At 47.5% G+C, this 20,794-nt stretch overlaps 4 protein-coding genes across 8 annotated transcripts; 2 read left to right on the top strand and 2 right to left on the bottom strand.

Annotated features, from left to right (window-relative positions):
- Positions 1-314: 314 nt before the first annotated feature.
- On the bottom strand, positions 315-7,136 carry LOC108091486 (serine/threonine-protein phosphatase 1 regulatory subunit 10). Of its 3 annotated transcripts, none has more exons than XM_017190708.1 (6): positions 7,037-7,136; positions 6,029-6,262; positions 5,872-5,969; positions 5,534-5,808; positions 4,121-5,407; positions 315-2,391 (listed from the first exon to the last, which is right to left on the bottom strand). In XM_017190708.1, exons 2-6 carry the CDS (start codon positions 6,029-6,031, stop codon positions 698-700), a joined length of 3,357 nt encoding a protein of 1,118 aa, XP_017046197.1. In that variant the 5' UTR covers positions 6,032-6,262; positions 7,037-7,136; the 3' UTR covers positions 315-697. The 3 variants fall into 3 exon arrangements, with proteins under 3 accessions (XP_017046197.1, XP_017046196.1, XP_017046198.1); XM_017190707.2 differs by having other exon boundaries at positions 6,328-7,122; XM_017190709.2 differs by having other exon boundaries at positions 7,018-7,101.
- A 49-nt stretch (positions 7,137-7,185) lies between these two features.
- Positions 7,186-8,387, top strand: LOC108091487 (KRR1 small subunit processome component homolog). The gene has a single exon (XM_017190711.2). It carries the CDS (start codon positions 7,274-7,276, stop codon positions 8,312-8,314), a length of 1,041 nt encoding a protein of 346 aa, XP_017046200.1. The 5' UTR covers positions 7,186-7,273; the 3' UTR covers positions 8,315-8,387.
- A 689-nt stretch (positions 8,388-9,076) lies between these two features.
- LOC108091517 (epidermal growth factor receptor kinase substrate 8) lies at positions 9,077-15,299 on the top strand. Of its 2 annotated transcripts, none has more exons than XM_017190775.1 (6): positions 9,077-9,360; positions 12,256-12,643; positions 12,705-12,848; positions 13,029-14,615; positions 14,686-14,862; positions 14,922-15,299. In XM_017190775.1, the coding sequence occupies exons 2-6, from the start codon at positions 12,305-12,307 to the stop codon at positions 15,012-15,014; spliced, it is 2,340 nt and encodes a 779-aa protein (XP_017046264.1). In that variant the 5' UTR covers positions 9,077-9,360; positions 12,256-12,304; the 3' UTR covers positions 15,015-15,299. The 2 variants fall into 2 exon arrangements, with proteins under 2 accessions (XP_017046264.1, XP_017046265.1); XM_017190776.1 differs by lacking the exon at positions 9,077-9,360 and adding an exon at positions 9,393-9,505.
- A 97-nt stretch (positions 15,300-15,396) lies between these two features.
- LOC108091518 lies at positions 15,397-19,899 on the bottom strand. Of its 2 annotated transcripts, none has more exons than XM_017190779.2 (3): positions 17,869-19,899; positions 15,821-16,414; positions 15,397-15,756 (listed from the first exon to the last, which is right to left on the bottom strand). In XM_017190779.2, the coding sequence occupies exons 1-3, from the start codon at positions 17,949-17,951 to the stop codon at positions 15,489-15,491; spliced, it is 945 nt and encodes a 314-aa protein (XP_017046268.1). In that variant the 5' UTR covers positions 17,952-19,899; the 3' UTR covers positions 15,397-15,488. The 2 variants fall into 2 exon arrangements, with proteins under 2 accessions (XP_017046268.1, XP_017046266.1); XM_017190777.2 differs by having other exon boundaries at positions 16,781-19,898.
- Between the last annotated feature and the right edge of the window lie 895 nt (positions 19,900-20,794).

Genomic DNA, 20,794 nt, shown 5'->3' on the forward strand with positions numbered 1-20,794 from the left:
GCAGGGAGTATCCGTCTTTCTGTTCTATATCCAAGCTACTACACTGATGGAACCAGAATTGGATTTCACAAAGTGGATTTCTAATTAATAAATCATTTTCTTGCTTTAAAAAATGCATTTATCTTAATTTTAACTATTTCCGAACATCCTAATTTTTTAACTTAATAAAATCATTTAAAAACGACCCGTGATTAAGCAACTAATAGTTGCTTAAATCAGCAGCCTTCCTGCTGGCGAAATATGAGAATTAAATTTAAACGTTCAGCAAGATATTTATAAAGTCGAACCCTCAGTGTAAAGAACAACACCAAAAGTATTTCATCACTTGACTTGGTCTTTAATGTCTAACCATAGGCTTATAAATACGTAACTTTATGAATATGCATAATAAGGAGTAGAAAATAAGGGAGTAAGCTAGGGACACCACATTGAAGAAGCCTTCGGTATAAGTACGCAGCGACAACGAGTTGCCTCGGGGAAGGGGACCAAACGGGATCTTAGACTACGTATAATAGCTTAGTGATTAGATAAACTGCCTCTACTCGAATAGTATTCAGATACATATGTACATTAGCTGCACTATCCACAGCGGCTAACCTGGCTACAGTCTTCTTGGGGTTGTGGAACGCCGGAACCTGCGTGCTTGTGCGTCTGAGATCTATACAGCCGAATCTTCCGCAGAAGACCCCTGCTAGTCCTACATGCGCTTCTTCTGCGGATGTATGTACTTGCAGTTCTTGCCCATGTTGCAGTGGCCGCGCATGAATTGCTTGCAGACGCCCGTGTTGCCGCCGCCGCCGCCTCCTCGGTTGGGGCCAGATCCCGCTGACCGCCAGTTGCCGCCTGAGTTGTCCTGGAAGTTGTTGCCGCCGCTGCGCCAGTTGCCCCCGCCGTTGTTCTTGTTCCTGTTGTTGTTGTTGTTCCTGGGGCCTCCTCCGTTCTGCATGGGTCCCGGTCCCATTCCGTTCGGCGGTCCGTTCATCATGGGTCCGTTGGGCGGCCCGTTCATCATGGGTCCGTTGGGGCACCGCACGGGTCCGTTGGGGCCCATTCCCGGGGGTCCCGGGCCGGGGCCATTCATCATCATGGGCGGGTATTGGTTGAACCCCATGGGCGGTCCGTTTCCGAACGGTGGCACTGGGCTGCCGAACTGGTTGCCCATAAAGTTCTGCGGCGGCATGTTGTTCATGTTGTTCATGTCCATGCCGGGCCCTCCCGGACCGTTCATCATGGGACCTCCTGGCCCTCCGGGGCCTCCGGGACCCATCTGGTTCTGCCAGATCTGCGGGGGTCCGTTGGGCACCGGGTTGGGCATTAGGTTGGGTGCCGGCGGCATCCCCGCGGGGGCCTGCATGCGTCCCATGAAGGGGTCGAAGGGGTTCGCCATCATGTTGGGTCCGCCGCCCAGGCCCGGCATCATGGGGTCGCTGAAGCCCATGTCCGGAGCACTGTTGCCCGCGATTCCCGAGCTGGGAGCGAATCCCTTCGGCTCTGGCCACGGCAAGGTACTGTAGTCGTTGACCGCGTCGGGGTTGCCGGTCAGGTCGTCCATGGGGATCACGGGAATGTCGTGGGCGAAGTGCGGCTCCAGCTCGGCCTCCGCGGCGCTGTCGGGGATCATGTCCGGGGAAAAGTAGAGGGCTCGCAGCGTGGTGGCCTCCCTGTCCATCTGCACCTGCCGCTGCTTGGAGAGATTCCCGTTCGGGTGGTCGGGCACGTTGTCCACCTCGATCAGGGGACGCCACTCCATTTGCGGCTCCATGGTGTCGTCGAATCCCCGTCGCGCGATCGTCAGCGCGTCCCGCTCGCTGAACCGCTCCATGTTCTTCATCTCCAGGAAGCTCTGCTTCATCACGTTCACGCGCTCCGACCGGTCCACCTCGAAGTACCGCACCTGGGTCAGCTTGTCCTCGGGCTGCCAGGTGAGCTTCTTCTTGGGGCCCTTGCGGCGGTGCAGCATCAGGACTCCGGGCGGTCCGTCGGGGCCGCAACCAGGTCCTGGCTTTTTGGGCTCCTCGGGGGTGTCGTCTGCGGCGTCAGTCACAAAGCCCGCCTCGCTGCCGCCTTCTCCCGAAGCCGCCTTCTCCTTCTGCACCTTCTGCTCGATGTCCTCCTTGACTCGCTTCAGCGGAATGTCGTCGTCGTCCACGTCGGTGTCCTTGCCGGGCGACGCGGACCGGGCCTCGTCGTTCTCCTTGCTGCTGTCGTCCGACCTCTCCTCCCCCTTCGACTCGTCCAGGGTGTCCTGGTAGAACTTGAGCGGCGCCAGCGGCGCATCCTTGTCCGTGGGCGACATCGCGTTCGCCGCTCGCTTGCGCTTCACCACCTTCTTGGGCTCGATGGAGGCGGCCAGGGCGTCCGAGAACAGATTGGTCTCCACCAGGGTTTGAACTGCAAAAAACAAAGGAATAGTGAGTATTGGATCAAGTAAGTTGTAGTAAATATAGAGTTTACGATTTTCCCTGGAGGAGCCCCATTGGTGGTTTTGCTTTTGCTGAAATCAAATCGGAACACAATAAACAGGGGTTTGCACAGCCCCTAAACTCTTAATCTGACAATTTGGAAACCCATAATATAACTAGCGTAGATATCGACTGTCCTTAGATTAGAACTACTGCAACGTAAGGTTATGATAAGTACTTATTATTTCGCTATTGAAATGTTTAGTGCAAGGTACAGTAAGTTAAAAATAGTTATGCTTACATTAACTCTCATGCGAGAAACAAGGTAAGATAAAAGCTAACAGGTTTAATAGGTTTGATTCTTGAAGGTGAATATCTTTTGAAGTTTAATAACGCACAATGTAACAGGAAATAATATAAATTTAACAAAATCCTTCTCTCTTTTAAAATTTAAAATTCTTTAAAATTACGTTCCAAATTTTCTCCTCGTTTTATGTATTTCTATTTCTTGAGTTTTTAAAGACAAAAAAAATTATTTAAGATGAAAGATTCGTAATTTGTGAGCTTGACTTTTATTTGCAAGTTTAAAGTATTAAATTTGCCTATGTACCTAATTTTTTTTTTTTTTGATTTTCAATATTTCTATTCATCGAGTTTTTCAAGTTATTAAAAAAAATTTATTATGATTTCAGAGTCGAACATAAAATACATTTAAAAGCATGGCTTTTATCTGCCATTTGCAAACAAATAAAAAAAATTAAAGTATTGAAAATAAACTATTTTCCTTGCGATTACATTGGAGGAAGCATAATTGTTTATTGAACGACTTAAAAGTAAGAGGTTTACTAGAGCTATTGTTAAAATTTGAGCTAACACAGCAATCAGATAAAGCTCTTAAAGTAGCTCTCTGAAGTGACGAAGTGACGCATCCGCTGACGGTCTGCTAATCACGGGGAGTGGGTCAACGGGCGAATCCCTTATCTGACGCGACAAACAAGAATGGCGACCCTCGGTGACGCACGACGGCTAATCGAGGCCAAGGCGAAGCAGCTAGGTTTAAAAGGCCCATGAGGTGGCGATCCACCGACCAAACTTCTAGAACCGCCAGCTCAAGTCAACATTTTCGATTTGGTTTCATTTGCGCTCAATGCATTTTTTTATTCAATAGAAAAATCGTATTTTTCTAGAGGAAATGGTATTTTTATTGGTAATTGTTTAGGTGGGCTTCGTGCCAAGAGATCTACATACCTTATAGCTAAGCTAATCAAAATAGGTTCATGATTTGGGTTTGGATACTTAACACCGAGCGGCGACGTCGGCAGCGTCAGCAAGTCAGATTTCGATTCGGCTTCAGTCTCGGCGCATGCGCAATGACCAGATTTAGGGCCCCGACTTCATGCGTTGTCATCCGGGCAGCGTCATAGAAGCACGCACTGGTTAATACAGTTCAAACTCGATCCAGAGATAACCACTCCGATCGCATCAATTATACATAAATTGCTAAGTCGCCACTATAAACGCCCCAATGCTGCACTAGAATTTTAGACCCGCCCCAAGCAAAATTAAACACCTTGAAGAGAGATCAACAAATAATACGCTGGAGTACGACTTTCGACTCCGACCAAATACAAAAGCAAAAACCACCAAAGTCTGCAGGGCTGCGAATTGAAACAGAAGGAAAAGAGCGTTAGTAGGGTTTCTCAAAGACAGATACTTACTCTTTTTGGGTGCAATCAGCTTGGCGGCTCCGGGCCGCTCCACATGTCCCGCGACGTTGTTGATGTCGATCTTCGACTTCTTTTCGGTGGGCGAATCCCTGGGCGGCGGCGAAGGACGCTTAAGGGCAGGAGGTGGTACTGCCATCAGAGTAGCCGGCGCTGCAGTCGTCGACGTGGGCTTTTTCAGACCCTTGCGCGATGGAGGAGGAGGCGCCTCCTCCGTCAGGCCATGCGACCTGAATTTCGACTGATATGTCTTCACAGTGGCGGTCTTCTCAGTGTCCCGGCGTATCTCAATCGAAATGGAGGCCTTTCTGGACATGATAGGAATGGATCTGGGCTTTTGTGCCTCGCTCTCCGAAGGAGAAGCAGATGCAGACGCAGCTGCCGATGGCGAAGCTGATGGCGGAGGCATTAGCTTGTTATCTTTGTCTTTCTCCAGCTTCGACGACGACGACGATGTTGAGGACGACTTGTCCTTGCGGTCTTTGGACGAACTAGAACCAGAGCTCGACGACGACGACGATGAGGACTTTGAGGACTTGTGTTTATTCGAGGAGGAAGAGGACGAACTGCTGCTGCGCTCCCTGTCCTTGCTTGAGCTGGACGAGCCCGAACTGGAACGAGGCTTGTCCTTATCGCGCTGCTTATCGCTAGAACTGCGATGGGAAGAGGAAGAAGAGGAGCTCTTTGTGGAACTGTTCCTCGAAGAGGAGGAGGAGGATGAAGAGGACGACGACGACTTATGGCTAGATGACGATGACCTATGACTCGAGGAACTCTCCTTCTTCCTATCTTTCTCGCGTTCCTTCTCAGACCGTTTACTCTTGTCGCTTTTGGCGCTTTTATGTTTCCTATTATCAACGTCCTCCCCGGACTTAACCTCCGCTCCTGAACAACTATCATCTAAACTGGACTTTTTCCCCAGGCTGACGTCGGTTGTTGCTTCGGGCGCAGAGCGCTCATCCTGCTGCTCCTCCTCGTTGTGTTTCTGAGCTGCGTGGGGCATCTCCTCGCCTTCTGTCTTATCAATCTGCTTCCACTTGATGGTTATGCTGTTGGAGTTGCTGCTGTTGGCCGCCGAGGTGATGGTGTAAGTCACAGGGACGCCGGCACTGTCTGTGCTGTCGGAAGAAGAGGCAGAGTCCGGAACTGGAGCTGCGGCAGTGGACGTAGGAGCAGGAGATGACGAGATGGCAGGCAGCGGCGTCTGGACCACCACATTAGTGTTCTCAGTCACAATCTTTAGCCACTGCTCCACCAAACGCTTGGCCAGAATTCGTACACCTGAAATACGGGATCAAAGAAAGGCAATTAGTAATCCCGAGCAAAAATATTATTTAAAAATAAAGCATCAGCAATTGCGTAAACAAGTCTAAACAGTACTAAAGGAAGTATAGTTCTTAAACTCACCTTCATTGCCGCCATCCTTGCACAGACCCTTGACCAAGATGGGCGCCGAGTTGATCTTCAGCCGATTGACATCCACAGGGGAGAGCAGCAACAGTTCCAGGATTTCCTGCACCAAGGGCCAGTTCATCGCTCTGATGGCATCGTTTAGCCACGTGTAGACCAGCGACCAGCCGCCAACGGCCATAAAGTCACCCAACAGTTCCGTCTTTGTTGATTTTAGTATTTGTACATAAACACATTTCGAAACAAGTTTCTTTGAATACTTGGCCATCAAACTGTTGGGAGAAAATCGATTTTAGAACAGACCACCAGGGGGCGCTGTGGTGTGGCAAACTTACCCCGAAATGCGTTTCACCTCTGAAGCACTTAAAATTCCACCGTTGTTGTCCAAGAGCACCCGAAGGCACCTTAATAATTGTAACGGCACTATGCGTGGCTATTTTGGGAACATTATGAATAAAACATTTCAACATTTTGTTCAGCTTAACTACTTACCATTTTCCTTTGTTTTTCGTTTCGGAAAAACGAGGTCTGGCAACGCCGTGTGTCCTATTGCCGTCCCTTTTCCACACGCGAAGGTTCAACCATACGCGTGCGTGTGTGTGTGTGTGTATAAATTGATACGTGCGTGTGTGTAGCGACGCCAGTGTGCGTGAAATTAATGGATACTAAATTTCCACTGATTACGTAATTCCGTCAATTTCGCTTTTGCGAGCCTTCCGAAAGTATCTAAAATAGCAGAAATCACCAGTCTGAGAACGGATTTATCGAGGCAGAACTATTGTAGACCCTACAATTCACGGTTAAAGCCAAGGAAAAACAAGTCCCAAGCAACAGATGCAAAAAATGGAGAAATCCGATCTTTTTTTTTTATTATGAAAATCAACTCCTTTTCCAGGTTTTTCCTTTATTTGCAGATCAGCAGAAAACGTGTTCTTCGCGACTGTTTTTCAGGCACTGAGAAAAGCGGACGTGTGCTCAGCGGTTATCGATAGTCGAGTGCAACATTAAGGGGATGTCCACTCTCCAAAATGCCACAATTTACTTTGCCGAAATTAACAAAAAAAAAAAAAACATGCGATCGAACGGCTAAGGCACGAATGCTCCTACTTTATTTACTTTCTCAACCCAAAGATGACGTTTTGGGTCAAATAAAAAGTGAAAGCTACTCAGTTTTGCATTTTTCAAGCAAGTTGGCAGCGCCCTGCCACGACACAGAGCGACTCCATTTTGATTTTCACAAATTTTCACAATGCGTAATTAAGTCCGCAACCAAGTAAAATTTAAGAAAATTTGCGTTTTTACAGCATTTGTTCGTATTGCAATATCGGCCACTTTGTTATGATTACATTTGATTTCTGCTAATTAATCGTTCTTAAATAATTTAATCACATCCACGCCCCAAAATCTGCGAGACTTGGAGCCTTCTCCGCAGACACTTTAGTCGATTAACAGTTTAATAAGTCTACCAGGAATATATTTACAATTGTTTTTCAGCCTTACAACTCTTTTTATGTATTTATTTGCGACGTTTTTCTTTGCGAAAATTCCTGCGTGTGCTTCGTTTCGGTTTACGGTCAGTATGACCGCAGAACAATAAGGAAAATATATCGCTCGGCTCATGCAAATATACCATGGAAAATACTAGTAAGGCCAAACATGTTTTCCATCGATCTGGCCAACCTGTCAAAAGAAGCGTGCAAGTAGTTAAAATTTATCCACCTGAATAACGCAGAAACAATGAGCGATAGCGAAGCAGAGGAGACGAAAACCGGCACCGATCCGGTGGACAATGCGTGGGCCTTGAAAATACCGGCCTTCAAACAGGAGGACAACCCGCATGGAATGGTGGAGGAGAGCTCCTTTGCCACGCTGTTCCCAAAATACAGGGAGCGATACCTCAAAGAAGTTTGGCCCTTGGTGGAACAGTGCTTGGAGGAGCACCATTTAAAGGCGGAACTGGATCTGATGGAGGGCAGCATGGTGGTAAAGACCAGTCGCAAAACCTGGGACCCCTATATCATCATTAAGGCGAGGGACATGATCAAACTGATGGCCAGAAGTGTTCCCTTCGAGCAGGCAAAGCGTGTTCTACAGGATGACATCGGTTGCGACATCATTAAAATCGGAAACCTGGTGCACAAGAAGGAGAAGTTTGTAAAGCGACGACAACGTTTAATCGGACCCAATGGCGCAACCCTGAAATCCATTGAACTTCTTACCGATTGCTATGTTTTGGTTCAAGGAAACACCGTCTCTGCATTGGGTCCCTATAAGGGCCTCCAGCAAGTAAGGGATATTGTCCTGGAAACCATGAATAACGTGCATCCCATATACAACATTAAAGCTTTAATGATCAAGCGGGAACTGATGAAGGATCCCCGCTTGGCCAATGAGGATTGGTCCCGGTTCCTGCCCAAATTCAAAAACAAAAACATCAGCAAGCGCAAGCAGCCGAAGGTCAAGAAGCCCAAAAAGGAGTACACGCCATTCCCGCCCAGCCAACCGGAGAGCAAGGTGGACAAGCAGTTGGCCAGCGGCGAATATTTCCTCAACAAGGAGCAAAAGCAGGCCAAGCGAAACCAAGAGCGCACCGAAAAACAGAAGGAGGCTGCCAAGCGGCAGGACGAGCGGCGCAACAAGGACTTTGTACCGCCCACAGAGAAGGCAACTTCCTCATCTTCAAATCGAAAGAAGGAGGAGGAATCTTCCATCAGCAAAGTAGACGTGAAGGCGCTAAAGGCCAAGCTAATCAAAGCCAACAAGAAGGCAAAGAGCTGATCTGGAGGACGAGTTTTTTAATAGTTTTTTTAATTAGCTAAGGTTTATTCAATAAAATCGATTGAAATGCAAATAGTAGGTTAACACATAATCAAGATCCCCAAAGCATATAACGGGTTGCTTTTCCAATTTACTGATTATCGATATTTTCACCCCTGTTCATGTCAGATGTTTCCAAGTTTTTGATGATTTGTCGTAGAGTGGCCCATAACTGAAATTTCAGATCCCCTGACTAGAATTTTAACCCGATTCCAAGTGGCATGCCTCTAAATATTTGTGGTGATATCCCTAAACAAACTTCATTTAAAGTTTTCCATTTGCAAATGGTCGATATTTTGACCCCTGTTCATGGGCAAAAACATAAACTTCCATTATCCAAAACTTGGCCAATTATAACTCGATTTCAATGTGGCATACCTCCATATATTTGTGGCTATAATATGTTTTAATAAAGTCAGTTGTTTTAAGTCTTTAGTCTTGGGTTCTATTGCTTTGACCGCCACCGTTTACCCGTTTTGGAAAACTTTGTGCCAAGCAAATTTTCTGTTAACCAGGATAAAGCGCCTCTAGCGGACGAGTTTAACTAACGTTCAAAGATAACAACCGGTGGTGGGGTTATTGACTAAGGCCGCACACTCTATTCCGGTTTCTTTCCCGCTTACGAGAAAACACCCTTTCACTCGCACTCATTGTAGAGCGCAATATTGGACTGACGGATCCGTCGAGACTACCTTACTTATTCTACCATGGAGCCAAGTTAGTACTTTTTGGTACCGACATGTATAAACGCGCTTAGGAAGCGGACGAACGCTCGCGTGCGTTTGACAACTACAAAAGCAGTGACTGAAAAGCCACAAAACAACTACATACTGTGCGGGGTTATTCTTATTTGTACGTTTTTTTTCCACAAGCGACAGAAAAAACCTGTGAGAATAAAAAAGTACGGAGCAAAAGAAAGCCGACTTAAAAATAAAAATCGAAGGGAAGCGAGAAAGCACAACACCAAAGCGGGGACCAGAAAAGGACAGAACTAACGGCGAAGACAGGTAACGAAGAATGAAAAGAAGAAGAGCGGATTAAGTGCTGAACCACAGTTATTTTTAATGTTTGAATTAAATTCAAAACAATGCTCCAGTGATCGCAGTCTTAACGTCTTAAAATTGAAAAAACGAAACATAGTTAATATGCCAGGTGAATGTGACAAAGGTTTGGATTCGTGCTAATTAGAAAAGGAATGTGCCGAGTGGGGGGGATGGGATCGAAATGCTAACGAGATATCGATACCTGTAGTGTGCGTGTGTGCAAAGGGAATGTACAAATATACGCACATATCAGCGGAAAATGCGGTCAATTAGAATAAAATATGTGTATATATAGCAGACTAAGCATGTGTGTGATATTTAGTGAATGAATTGAGCAAAAGCATTAAAAATCAATACGAAACCTGCCGCCGCTCCCACTTTTGTATATACAGTGCTTCCTCTAAAAAGTGAACAATTGAATACGTGTTAAATTTGTACGTATTTGATAAAAGAGTTCTTATATTTTTGTAAGTTTACAAATATGTGCATACATTTATACATATGTAAATTGAAATAATTTGTTAGTGATACGACTTACGGTCCTGTTGCATTTTCGCAGTTATTTACTTCGAGTGAGTTCTGTGTATCCACGCACGCACATTGCTGCACAACCGTACCTGTGTAAGTGGGGCTTAGTATCTGTGTGAGAGACTCGTAAAATATCAACAGCTCCAATGAGAGAGAGAGGAAAACAGGTGGAAAAGAAAGCTTAAAAAATGCGGTCGATCTACAGGCGAGGAGGGGTTGGTGGGTGGGGGGATTCAGCGACACGGAGACAAATATTAGTGGGTTTACCTTTTCAAACCGCACACAAACACAATCTCTGACGTCAGCTTACCTGCCACGCATGCGCGCGAAGGGGATAGCGCTTGTGTAGATCAGGGTGTCGATGTCTCGCTATCACCCTCCCTCCCCTCAAGCTAGTTTGCTCCCAAAGAACAGCAACTACTATTGTTATTTGTTGTTTTGCCATTTGGTTCGTGAAACGAAAAAATGCGAGATAAAAAAAGAAGTAAACCTTCGTTTTTTATCTAAATCCACGCTGTCTAAATTATTTGAGACATTAATTCCCATCTCATGCTTATCAGGTCCCAATTCATTAACTTCCCCTGAACTAGCCATGTGCATATGTACTATACATATATACATGTATATGTGCATGTTAGTTGTTTGGCTACGGTTCTTTAAATTGGCTTATTGTTGGGGAAATCTTATAATTTTACAATTTTGCCATGATTCGAGTGTAATAATATTAATCGCCTTTTGCTTTTGCCGCCAAAGCTGTTGTAAAAAATAACAAAAAACACAAATCTGTCAAATTTCACAAGTGTGATGCAATGTTGGGGCTTGTACAAGTTAACTAAAACAAAAACAAAACTCTGCCAGGGGTGTACTGGGTCAACTTTTTCTTTTTTTATTTGCATTTTGTCTTGTTTATTTACTGAGATTTCTTTTGGCTAAGATCGTTTTAAAGATAGTGCACTTTACCTGACCCTCTCCGAAATTTTCTCTTTCACCTGCCGCTGGTTCATATGTACATGCACCAGGCCCCCTTTTTATGCAGTCCCTTCGCCTATGCTACATTTTTACACAAAAAAAAAATATGTTTCTCATGACGATTTTAGTGATAACTTCGGTCGAGATATTGATATTCTGCTGGATTAGTAAAATACGTCAAATGTTAAAAACAGGACAAGAATTGTAAGAATTAAAATACTAGCCAACAAAAAATTACCCGACAGCGGAATTACGAATCTATACATACCATTAATTTTTTGAGTGTAGATTGGTATGTGAAGTCGCTGGAGCCGTCGACTGCGCTGTCGGCGCCTGAGCCCAGCCTAAAACAGCGGAAAAGTTGTTGCTGTCACTTGAGTCGAGGGAGCGGTTTAGCTAGTGTCTGTCTGTTAGTAAGAGAGAGCGAAGGAGAGGGTGTTTGCAAATCTTAGTTTCACGTGTGTGTGTTTTTGCAGGTGTGTTAATTTGCTGCACAGAAACAAACATTAAGATAGATTTTATGTTGATAATACAATGTTCAAACAATATAATTGCATATTTAATGCTAATATTTCTTATAATAATACTCCGGATATTATTATTTAGAAATACAATTTGATTTTATTAATTTCAGTAATATCTGTGTTGCCAGGCCTTGAGAACTTTTTAAATATTGTTTTCTGTGCAGTCAATAAGTTAGGAGGGAAACCAGGGGAAGGAGCGCGATTTTTGAATTCCAATGCTGATCCAAGCCAACAACGAAATGTTAAAGTTTGAGAATAATTGCGGCCATGTGCGGATCGTTTTGGAGTGTGTGTTAATGTTAGTGGCTGTGAGGAATGCGGTCTGAGTCAGATCCGATTGGGCTGCGCAATATCAGAAGGGGGTTAAAAGGGGTTTTCGGGGCTTGAGATGCAAAGGGGGTTACTTAATCTCAGCTGCGCTAAACACAACAGAAAAATAAAATAGTGATACGCAAAATTTCAAAAAAAAGTTGTATCCGGTAGTCAAAAGATTGCATTGCTTAATTCTTAAAGATCTTGGAACACCAAATTCGGTACCGAGCTACCACACCCTTGTGAGTCAATGCGAAGCTCTTACGTTGCAATCAAACTTCACCCACAGACTGTTTGCTGTTTTATTTAAATAAAATAAAATACTTTTTTATTTATTTTATTCTAACAATGCATTGAAAATGTAAAAAAAAAAATTGAAATTATGATCAACAGGGTTTTATCAGTTGTTAAACGGTATGCAAAGAAAAATTCTGCATATAATTCAACGCAAATTCAAATTTGTATTTACCAACAGACTCACTTGCTTTTGAAAAGCATTTAGTAACCCAAACTTTCATATTTGCAGACGGAGCTTTAGGACTAAAACTAAGCCTCGACTGGGATTAGGGGTCACCATGGTGAACCACCACTCGAATGGCGGCGGCAGTGCCGGAAATAGCAGCGGAAGCTTGAGAGGAGGTGCCCATGGTGGCGGAGGAGGGGACTACTCCGGAGATGATCGCAGTGGCGGCGGCGAGGAGCGGGAGCGACTGGACGGCGACCTGCATGACAAACCCACCTACCTGCTGGAGCACCTGGCCACCTTCACGGTGAACAAGGAATCGGGCATTGTTTATCCGGCAGACGGAATGCGTCGACTGCTTCAGCTGGAAAAGACCACTGGCATTTGGTCGCAGAAGATGCAGCTCTGCTTGGACTACCAGTGGGTTCTAATCATGGACTACGAAACGGGGGTGAGCCGGGCTATTTCATTTGGTATTGGAAGGTTATTGATCTTCGGTTATTCTCTTCCAGAACATTATCGAAAGATTTCCGGCTTCGTTAGTCCAGGAGCCCACCGCCTTCACCTCCAACGACGCCATGGAGCTGTATAACAATATTCTGGTCTTTATCGTGTCCGGAGGCGGTGGATCCCGCTCCGAAATGCACATTTTTCAGGTAAATATTATTGCGCAGACACATTCAGACAACATTTAATTTCTGAAGTGTTTTTAATTGCAAAAAGCACATCATTTTGAATATTGTGTGCGCTTATTTTGTTTCGAAAGGCCTTTAAAAAAGTTTAAAAATTATGCCGTGAGTCTTTTTTAATTCTTATCCTTCGATATTCCCATGCAGTCACAAAGCGTGTCCGCCGTTCACCTGGTAGAAGACCTGAAGCAGCTGCGGAGCGGCAAGATGATCACGCAGCAGCGCGGTGCCACACCCACGCAGTCGGGAGGCGGAGGCGGCGGGGCCTCCAGCATGGCCATGATGATGAGCAAGACCTCCTCGTCCTCCTCGCACAGTCGAGTGGAGCTACACCAGCATAGGGAGCAGCGATCAGACCGCGAGCGGGAAAGGGAACGGGATCGGGATCGGGAGCGTGAAAGCCACCATCACATGCACCAAAGGAGCAGTGTGGAGCAGTACGGAATTCGGGCCGGAGTGGGCGGTTCCGGCGAAGATGTGGCCCACATCAGTGGGGAAACGGATTCGGAGCACGGCGGCATCGGAGGAGGAGGAGCCGAGCGCGATGAGACCAGCTCCACGTCCAGCGAAAAGTACGAACGGGACGTGGCTGTTCTGAATCACTGTTTCGACGACATCGAGAAGTTCATAGCCCGACTTCAGCACGCGGCAGCCGCTTCGCGGGAACTTGAGCGTCGTCGCCGCAACCGCAAGTCCAAGAAAAGGGATCCGGGAGAGGGGCTGCTCACTCTGAGAACCCGACCGCCCCACGAGAAGGAGTTCGTGGACATCTTCGCCAAGTTCAAGCTCTCGTTCAACCTGTTGGCGAAGCTGAAGGCGCACATCCACGACCCCAACGCCCCGGAGTTGGTGCACTTCCTCTTCACGCCGCTGGCCTTAATAGTGGAGGCATCCAGCGACACGTACTACGAGTCACAACTGCCGGCGCGGGTCGTTAACCCCTTGCTCACCAGGGAGGCCATCAACCTGCTCATCAACTGCGTGACCAGCAAGGAGACGGAGCTGTGGCGCTCGCTGGGCGATGCATGGGTCATCCCGCGCGATCAGTGGAAGGATGACGTCGGGTCCTACCATCCGGTATTCCTCGACGGCTGGTCCCCGGACTACCTGATTAACGATGAGCTGGAACCGCCCCCGAACTCCCCACCCGCCCATGTGAGCAAGCGCCGGCTGGAGGTCCAGGCTGGATCCGGACTGAATGGCCGAGGAGGCGGCGGGTACGATGACTACGACTCGGGGAACGGGATGAACATGGCCATGGGCATCGAGAAGTACACCATCCACCATGGCAACGAGGGCTTGAGGGAGCGGGAAAGGGAAAGGGAGCGCGACAGGGATCGGGCGGGAGCTATCAGCGCCTCCGACTTCAACACCCGCAGCGAGCTTTCCTTCGACTCAATCGAGGGCAGGAGCGGTGCAGCGGGCCATGGCCATGGCCATGGTCACGGGCCAGGAGGAGCTGGACCCACCCTGAGCGCCATCACAGCTGGTCTGCAGAATCTGCACACGCGGGAATCCCGCGGCGGAAACGGGTACGGAGGAGCTGGTCCAGGGCCTTCCTCCGAGTTGGGCGGCGGCGGAAGAGGAGTTGCCACAAACGTCAGCGACGACCAGATGCTTGAGTCCTGGCTGGAGGATCTGCAGGCGGCAGGAGCCAAGATTGTGCTGGTCACCTATCCACGCACCGCCAACAACGACAAGGAGCTCAGCGTGATGCGAGGCGAATATTTGGAGGTCAGTACACATTTTAAAAAAATCTACTTTGAGATATGTCTTAATTCCGAAATCCTTTACTGCAAATTAGATCCTCGACGACACGCGGAAGTGGTGGAAGGCGCGCAACATGCGCGGCCAGGTGGCCCACGTGCCTCACACGATCGTCACTCCTTTCAATTTCGGAGATGGAGATGGGTCCCAGTTCTACGGCCAACAACAGTCACCGCAGGGCATTCCGGGCTCCGGCAACAAATCGCGACCAGGGGTGCGTGTCCTTCAAGCACATTCATAGCTAAAGTAAAGCAATAGCATTTCTTCTTCTAGGATAACCCCGGCATGGAGCAGCGATCGCCGGACCCCACCGACATGATGCGCAGCAAGCATCTGGGCAAGAAGGGTGAATTCCGCTACTTCTAGGACGAATATACGATTTCTATTTACATATACACATATAAACCATAGTGAGAACCTAGCGTTATGTAGGAAAACAGACATCCGCAGTCCCGACTGGGATGCCAATCTGTTCCCCATTGGACCGGATTAGCTAGAAGTAGATCTAACCTTAAGACTAAACTTAGTGGAGCTCCAAACGAGAGTCGCAGGTGGCTCCTTCTGACGCAGTTGCTGAAGGTGATGCTGATCAAGACGAAGAAAGGGAGGAGACGGCAATAATTTGTTTTAATAAAATTATATCCAAAGGAAGACTCATTGGTTGCGCTCGATTAGGGAGAATGTAATCGGTTGTAAAGGATAAAAATAGGATCACACTGATTTGGAGAGCTGATTTGCTTTATTTGCTCACAAAAAGAAGTTAACTGGTGCTGTACGGTGATCAAAGCCAACGATTGAACAAAGAGCATTCTACGGAAATTCAAACCGGCGTCCTTCCGCCTAGATGATGGACAGTTTCTCCACGCGGGCCAAAAGTGGCGAGTCGGAGTGGAATTCCAGGCTCCTCACGTCGAAGTCGCCCACCTCGTTGGTGAAGCACTTCAGCGTGGAAATGGAGAAGGGGCGTCCGGGGAAGTTGTAGTAGGTGAAGTACTGGCCGTTAACGGCGATCAGGAAAGCACGGTCCCCGAGTCCAAAGGCGATCTTGAAGAGCTTTCCCCGCACAAACGGGAACTCACCTTCTGTTTCCTCGTCGCTGAGAGCAAAGCTGAAAAATCAAGGGGGAAAATGATTTCTTTAAGAAATTTTGGGTAAATGGGCAAATATTTTACCTGTTGTCCTCGCGCTGGTAGGTTCGTGAAACCGTTGTCCGATCGAAGTTCACATGGAACCGGAGCACAGTCCTCCCAGTGTCGTTGCACTGGAAGCAGATGGAGAACTCCGTGGTGGGCGGCCCCTTGGCGATGCACTCCATGGCCACCACGGTGCCAGTCTCGTAGCGCCTGGGCACGTCGCTCTGGAAGGCCACCTTCTCGGGGCACATGAGGCATCTCGGAAAGACGAGCGGAAAGAGCATGCGGTGGTGGAACTGGGTGATCCTCTCGAAGTCCCCGTAGGTCCGCACGAAGTTGATCTGCTTGGGGAACTTGACGAACTCGAAGGATCCGTACAACTGGTCGTTCACGTAGATCTCGAAGCAGCGCTGGAGCACCGCCACTCGGAAGGTGAAGCTCTGGCCGGGCTGGAGCGGGTTCTTCGGGCCGTCGCACTTCCAGTTCTTCGAGATCTCTTCCTGCTGCCAGCCCTCGCCCGGCTGGAACATGCTCCGGATGATCTGGCCCTCGCGGAAGTTGGCCTCGATCTTCAGGAACACCGTTTCGCTCTCGTTCTGCGCGTTCACATTGTCCGTGAGGTCCAGCGATATCCTGACCAGAATTGGGAAGGGGGTTAGTACCAAATATTACTGAATTAATAGTGTTTATTTGCAATCGCAAACTGGGTTATTGATTCACTTAGCTTTCGGCTGAACATTTTATTTTAACTTTAATTATTATGTCATTTTAAAAACTTTAGCTTCAGCAGTTAATATGTTGTATCAAATCAAGTGAATATTTCGCAAACTAAATGATTGTGCGAATCTAAACTCTTCTTGTCAAATAAGCCCTTTCTGGATATAGGAAATAGGCAGTCGAACGACCAGACAAAGAGGCCCAGATAAATTGATAAAAATTATTTAATTATGTTCTTAATTTCTAGGGTGCCGCGTCCACAAACTGCAATGTAGTTCCTACTTATTCGGGTGAGGCTTGACGCGTCCACTGACGATGAGGACGTGCCCGAAAGGGACCTCCGTTAGGACCTTTGCCTTAAACACGTTCATCGCGGCTCCACGGCTCCACTGCAACTGACTCGACGAGTCCGTGTCCGTGTCCGTATTGGAATCCGAGCCCAGCCGGATCCAGGGCTGCGGCGCCGTTTTATGCGCCTTTATGCTAATAGATTCGCCATCCGTCGCCTTTCCTCGCTCATTTGTTGTGATTATGTAAAGGCGGGTGAAATGAGGAATTACCTGCAGCCGCATGCAAACTTGACATGGACGTGGACGTGGTAAGGTTACCCCCATCCCCATCCCCGGCCGGAGCTCAACCCGTTCAATCGAATCCCATATAAATCCCCGGGCAACCCCCGAATATCCGACCCACTGAGCCGTGCTCCATGACGAGAACCTTGCGCGTTTATTTATTTGATTCAATCCTTGCCTTTGTAACCCATAACTGTCATCCTCGAGTTCTTTTCACGGTTGCTGTCACGCCCCCGACTGCCGACTGCCCATTTGTTGCTAGTTACCTGCTGCACTGCTCGAAAAATCCAGTAAGAAAACTCTGCTGAGCAGTTTATCAATCACAACTTACAAGCACTGCTACTTATTTCTGATAAAGCAGTGAGCATAATAAAATGTATCCGTGATAACGTTCTTACAAACATAACCCGAGCCACTATCTATATTCCCAGTTATAACATTTATTACACGAATAACTTCTGTAACCACCCATAAAATATCCAGCGCCACAGGATTTGGGATGGCTTCGATGGCCTGTAGAAGACTTTTGTTCCACTAAGCGTTCAATAAAGAGCGATTCAACCCTTCTTCTCGAAGTGTTCTCCATCTTAGCCTCTTGCTTGACGCTCCCATTGTTGTTGCGTGTCTTGGGCAAAATAAAACAAGGCAACAACAATTGATTCCCTGTCTAAAGTTTTTGCATTTGCAGTAAAGTGCGACTTGGGGGTTGGGCCAGGCCTCGGCCTGGAGCACTTTGCCAACCTCCTCCTGGTCCCCCGTCCGGATTCCAGTCCGGGTAATTCATTTCTTTTGACGTACCTTGGCATATTCGCTGAAGTTCTGTCTCCGTCTCTGTCTGCGTCTACACCTTTCGCTTTCGTCCACGTCCAAGCCAATGACATCTCCTCAGGGTTCCACTCATCCTAGTACAGTGAAGGCTCCCTGTGGCGGATCACATTGCATATCATGGGAAAAAAGGAACCCCCAAAAGCTATACTATCTATAGCCCTCCAAATACAAAGATACTTCGTTCAGACGCCCACTTTGTTCATACTGTTCGGATTCTAGATTAGTGTTCATGCAGATAACAGCGCTGCTGTCCATCCTCGAGGGTTTCCACTATACTCCCCGGCAAATACGTGGCCTCTGTTCGTCTGTTTGTCTATGTCTCCTTCGCTGTTTCTGTCGCTTGCACCTGATCGAATTGGGTCCAATTCTTCAGCCTAACTCGACTTGACTTGGCTCGGCTCGGCTCACTTATTTTTGATTGCGTTTCACCTTGGTGCCTGAGCACAAACCACCCACCACCCACCACCCACAGAAAACTCCCTGAGCCACCCACCAGATCCAACTGCCAAAGATTGTGCCTGTCTTTGCCTGCTACGAATGGCAAATCGCTAATTGGTTAGTTATGGCCACCGACAATCCAATCTATCAGTCGCGTTCGACAGCCTCGTATAAACATCCCTGGTGACCTTGTCAACTCCTGCCTGACCTCTGACCCCCGCCCCCGGAACGCACCCTCTTGCTCGGCGCTTTCCAAACAGAACTAATGAAGTAATCGTGTCGATTTCAACTTTAATTTCCGCTTGTCACTCCAACTGATAACCCGAAAGCAAGTGGAGCACTACGAGCAAGGTTTGTGTACGTTGCACAATTATCAGTTTCGGTAACGGTTACCTTTCCGCCTTATAGAGAGGGTTCCATGCCACGTAGTGCCCCCAAACTAAGTGCCCCTTCTGCACAGAAAAAAACGTCGATATTCGCAGGTCAGGTTTGAAATATATCCTTTGGATGTGCTAATAATTTCAAAAAGGTTTTCATATGCTCATCTTTCGAATCCTGCCGAGATCATTTTCATTCCCAGCTACTTCGAACTGCCTGGTGGATAACTACAATCTAATTCAGCATGCCGTTTTTCTCTCTGTGTGCCCCTTCAGGCTTCTTATCTCGTGCCCAAGTCGTTTTCCCCAGCCATATCGAATCGGTTTGGGGCGAGCGACGACACGTCTACAGAAATCAGATTTTACGGTGGCGGCGATCGGCAATCAACCGGCTTAAACCTCTTCGGGGCGTCTGATTTTTGGGGGCGGAGCAACGCAGCTCCTGGTATCAGTACCAGTTTAATTATCAACCCCGATTAGGGCAACAGTTGTGCCGTTTCCGATTAATGGGCCTTCGGAGAAGCGCTGTTGTTCAGGTGTCCAGATTTACCGCCGATCCTCACCTGATGACGTACACACTTAGGATCTCCGGGCGCGTAGCAAGCCCGATCCCAACTCGTTAGCACACCCGACATATCCAATTATAACCGCGTTAGTTACAGGCCAGAAGCACTTCCTGACCAGAACACTTCTCCTATATACTATGTGTGGACAATCCGATCCCACCACGTGGCGCTTAAATCGGACATGAAAATAACTTAAGCCAAACGAACAAACTTCTAGCTGCGATCACAGTTTGCATCCCCTTGGCCCAAGTAATTCGCTGCCCGGGGATCTGGTGGTTCCACGAAGGAGTTACACGTAGGCACCACGCACTGTTCGCACCACTTCAATCCACTCCTGGACGAGAACGGATCGGGAGGCACTATATGCACCTGTCGCGTTTCGGAACGTAACTGAAACGTCGGATTTGACGGTGAAGTTTAAAACGCCAGCTCCCGGCGGCGGGCCCCACGAAGTACCGTCGATCGCCGGCGATATCTCACCTGCACAGGTGCGAATGCGAAGGAGCACCTCTCGCTCGCTCTCGCTGGGGAAAAGCAACGCGACAGCGATACCAACAACAACAGCAACAGAAACAGAAACGGAAAACAAATAAATATGAAATATTGAACTGGAGCAAAAGTGGGTGATATTTTGTAGATAGCACACACACCCGAGTACCTGCGTGCTGTCTTTGTATTGGCCATTAAACGCGACTGTCAACGTAGCCACGGGCTGAAAAGAAAATGAAATGGAAATGGAAATGCCAGTGGAACGCCGCCCTACAATTTGTCTCAATAGATTCTGTCGTGGCTGGCGTTATCAGTACAGGTAGGGTGGGCAGGTGGGGGTTCTCTACTACGTCCCGTCAGGCGCATCCATTAAAGCCACCTTTTGCTTACAGCTAAGCAGATTAATTGAGGATTTCAAACTTATGGGCTGACAAGGGATAGCAAACATTTTAGCTTTACAACAAAATTTGTTAAATTTTTGAACTTTCTTGTGTTATTTTCATGACCCCAACTGTACCCTAAAGTATGTGCCTACGAGAAATGAGAACTCCGAATTTATTTGCCGGAGCGATCTGTTCCATATTGTTTCTGCCGCTTTCGCCCCAATCCCTTATCGCCGGCGACTTTATCGGAGGACATAGACAAGCTGAGAAGTCATAATTTTCTTTGATGTTTGCACGAGACGGAGTGTCGTTAATTGATTTATTACTAAGTTGATTGCCACGGCTTCCCTGGTTTGCCCTGCTCCGATTTGGAGATGTCCAAGTGGTTATATGGCCAACTAATTAGGTAAATGTGTTTGCTCTGATGTTCCCGAGCGGCGAAGATATCTTCTCGCCTTGGCAGGTACTTTTAAGGGTGATAACGTCGAGGGTGTTCTCACATGTTCTGAACATGCCGTCGATCGGGCACTTAGATGATTGAGATGGCAACAAGGTTCCCTTTCGTCATTCAATGTTTGCTCCACTTCGATCTTTGTTTGAAGTGGGAACAGAAAGTGAGCATACACCCCATTTTTCCCGGCAT

The sequence above is a fragment of the Drosophila ficusphila genome, unplaced genomic scaffold, assembly GCF_018152265.1.
Source record: "Drosophila ficusphila isolate 14025-0441.05 unplaced genomic scaffold, ASM1815226v1 contig_412, whole genome shotgun sequence".
NCBI lineage: Eukaryota > Metazoa > Arthropoda > Insecta > Diptera > Drosophilidae > Drosophila > Drosophila ficusphila.

Bases quoted from the DNA above. Each gene is read 5' to 3' on its own strand.
- LOC108091486 (XM_017190708.1), bottom strand. The intron at 5,809-5,871 runs GTAAGTTTGCCA...TTCTCCCAACAG, and splicing joins GAGGTGAAACGCATTTCGGG to TTTGATGGCCAAGTATTCAA. The intron at 5,408-5,533 runs GTGAGTTTAAGA...CCCGTATTTCAG, and splicing joins CAAGGATGGCGGCAATGAAG to GTGTACGAATTCTGGCCAAG.
- LOC108091518 (XM_017190777.2), bottom strand. From the start codon at position 17,118: ATGGGGATGGGGGTAACCTTACCACGTCCACGTCCATGTCAAGTTTGC. The intron at 16,415-16,780 runs GTAGGAACTACA...AATTCTGGTCAG, and splicing joins GTCAAGCCTCACCCGAATAA to GATATCGCTGGACCTCACGG. The intron at 15,757-15,820 runs GTAAAATATTTG...TTGATTTTTCAG, and splicing joins TACCAGCGCGAGGACAACAG to CTTTGCTCTCAGCGACGAGG.
- LOC108091517 (XM_017190775.1), top strand. From the start codon at position 12,305: ATGGTGAACCACCACTCGAATGGCGGCGGCAGTGCCGGAAATAGCAGC. The intron at 12,849-13,028 runs GTAAATATTATT...ATTCCCATGCAG, and splicing joins CCGAAATGCACATTTTTCAG to TCACAAAGCGTGTCCGCCGT. The intron at 14,863-14,921 runs GTGCGTGTCCTT...TTCTTCTTCTAG, and splicing joins GCAACAAATCGCGACCAGGG to GATAACCCCGGCATGGAGCA.
- LOC108091487 (XM_017190711.2), top strand. From the start codon at position 7,274: ATGAGCGATAGCGAAGCAGAGGAGACGAAAACCGGCACCGATCCGGTG.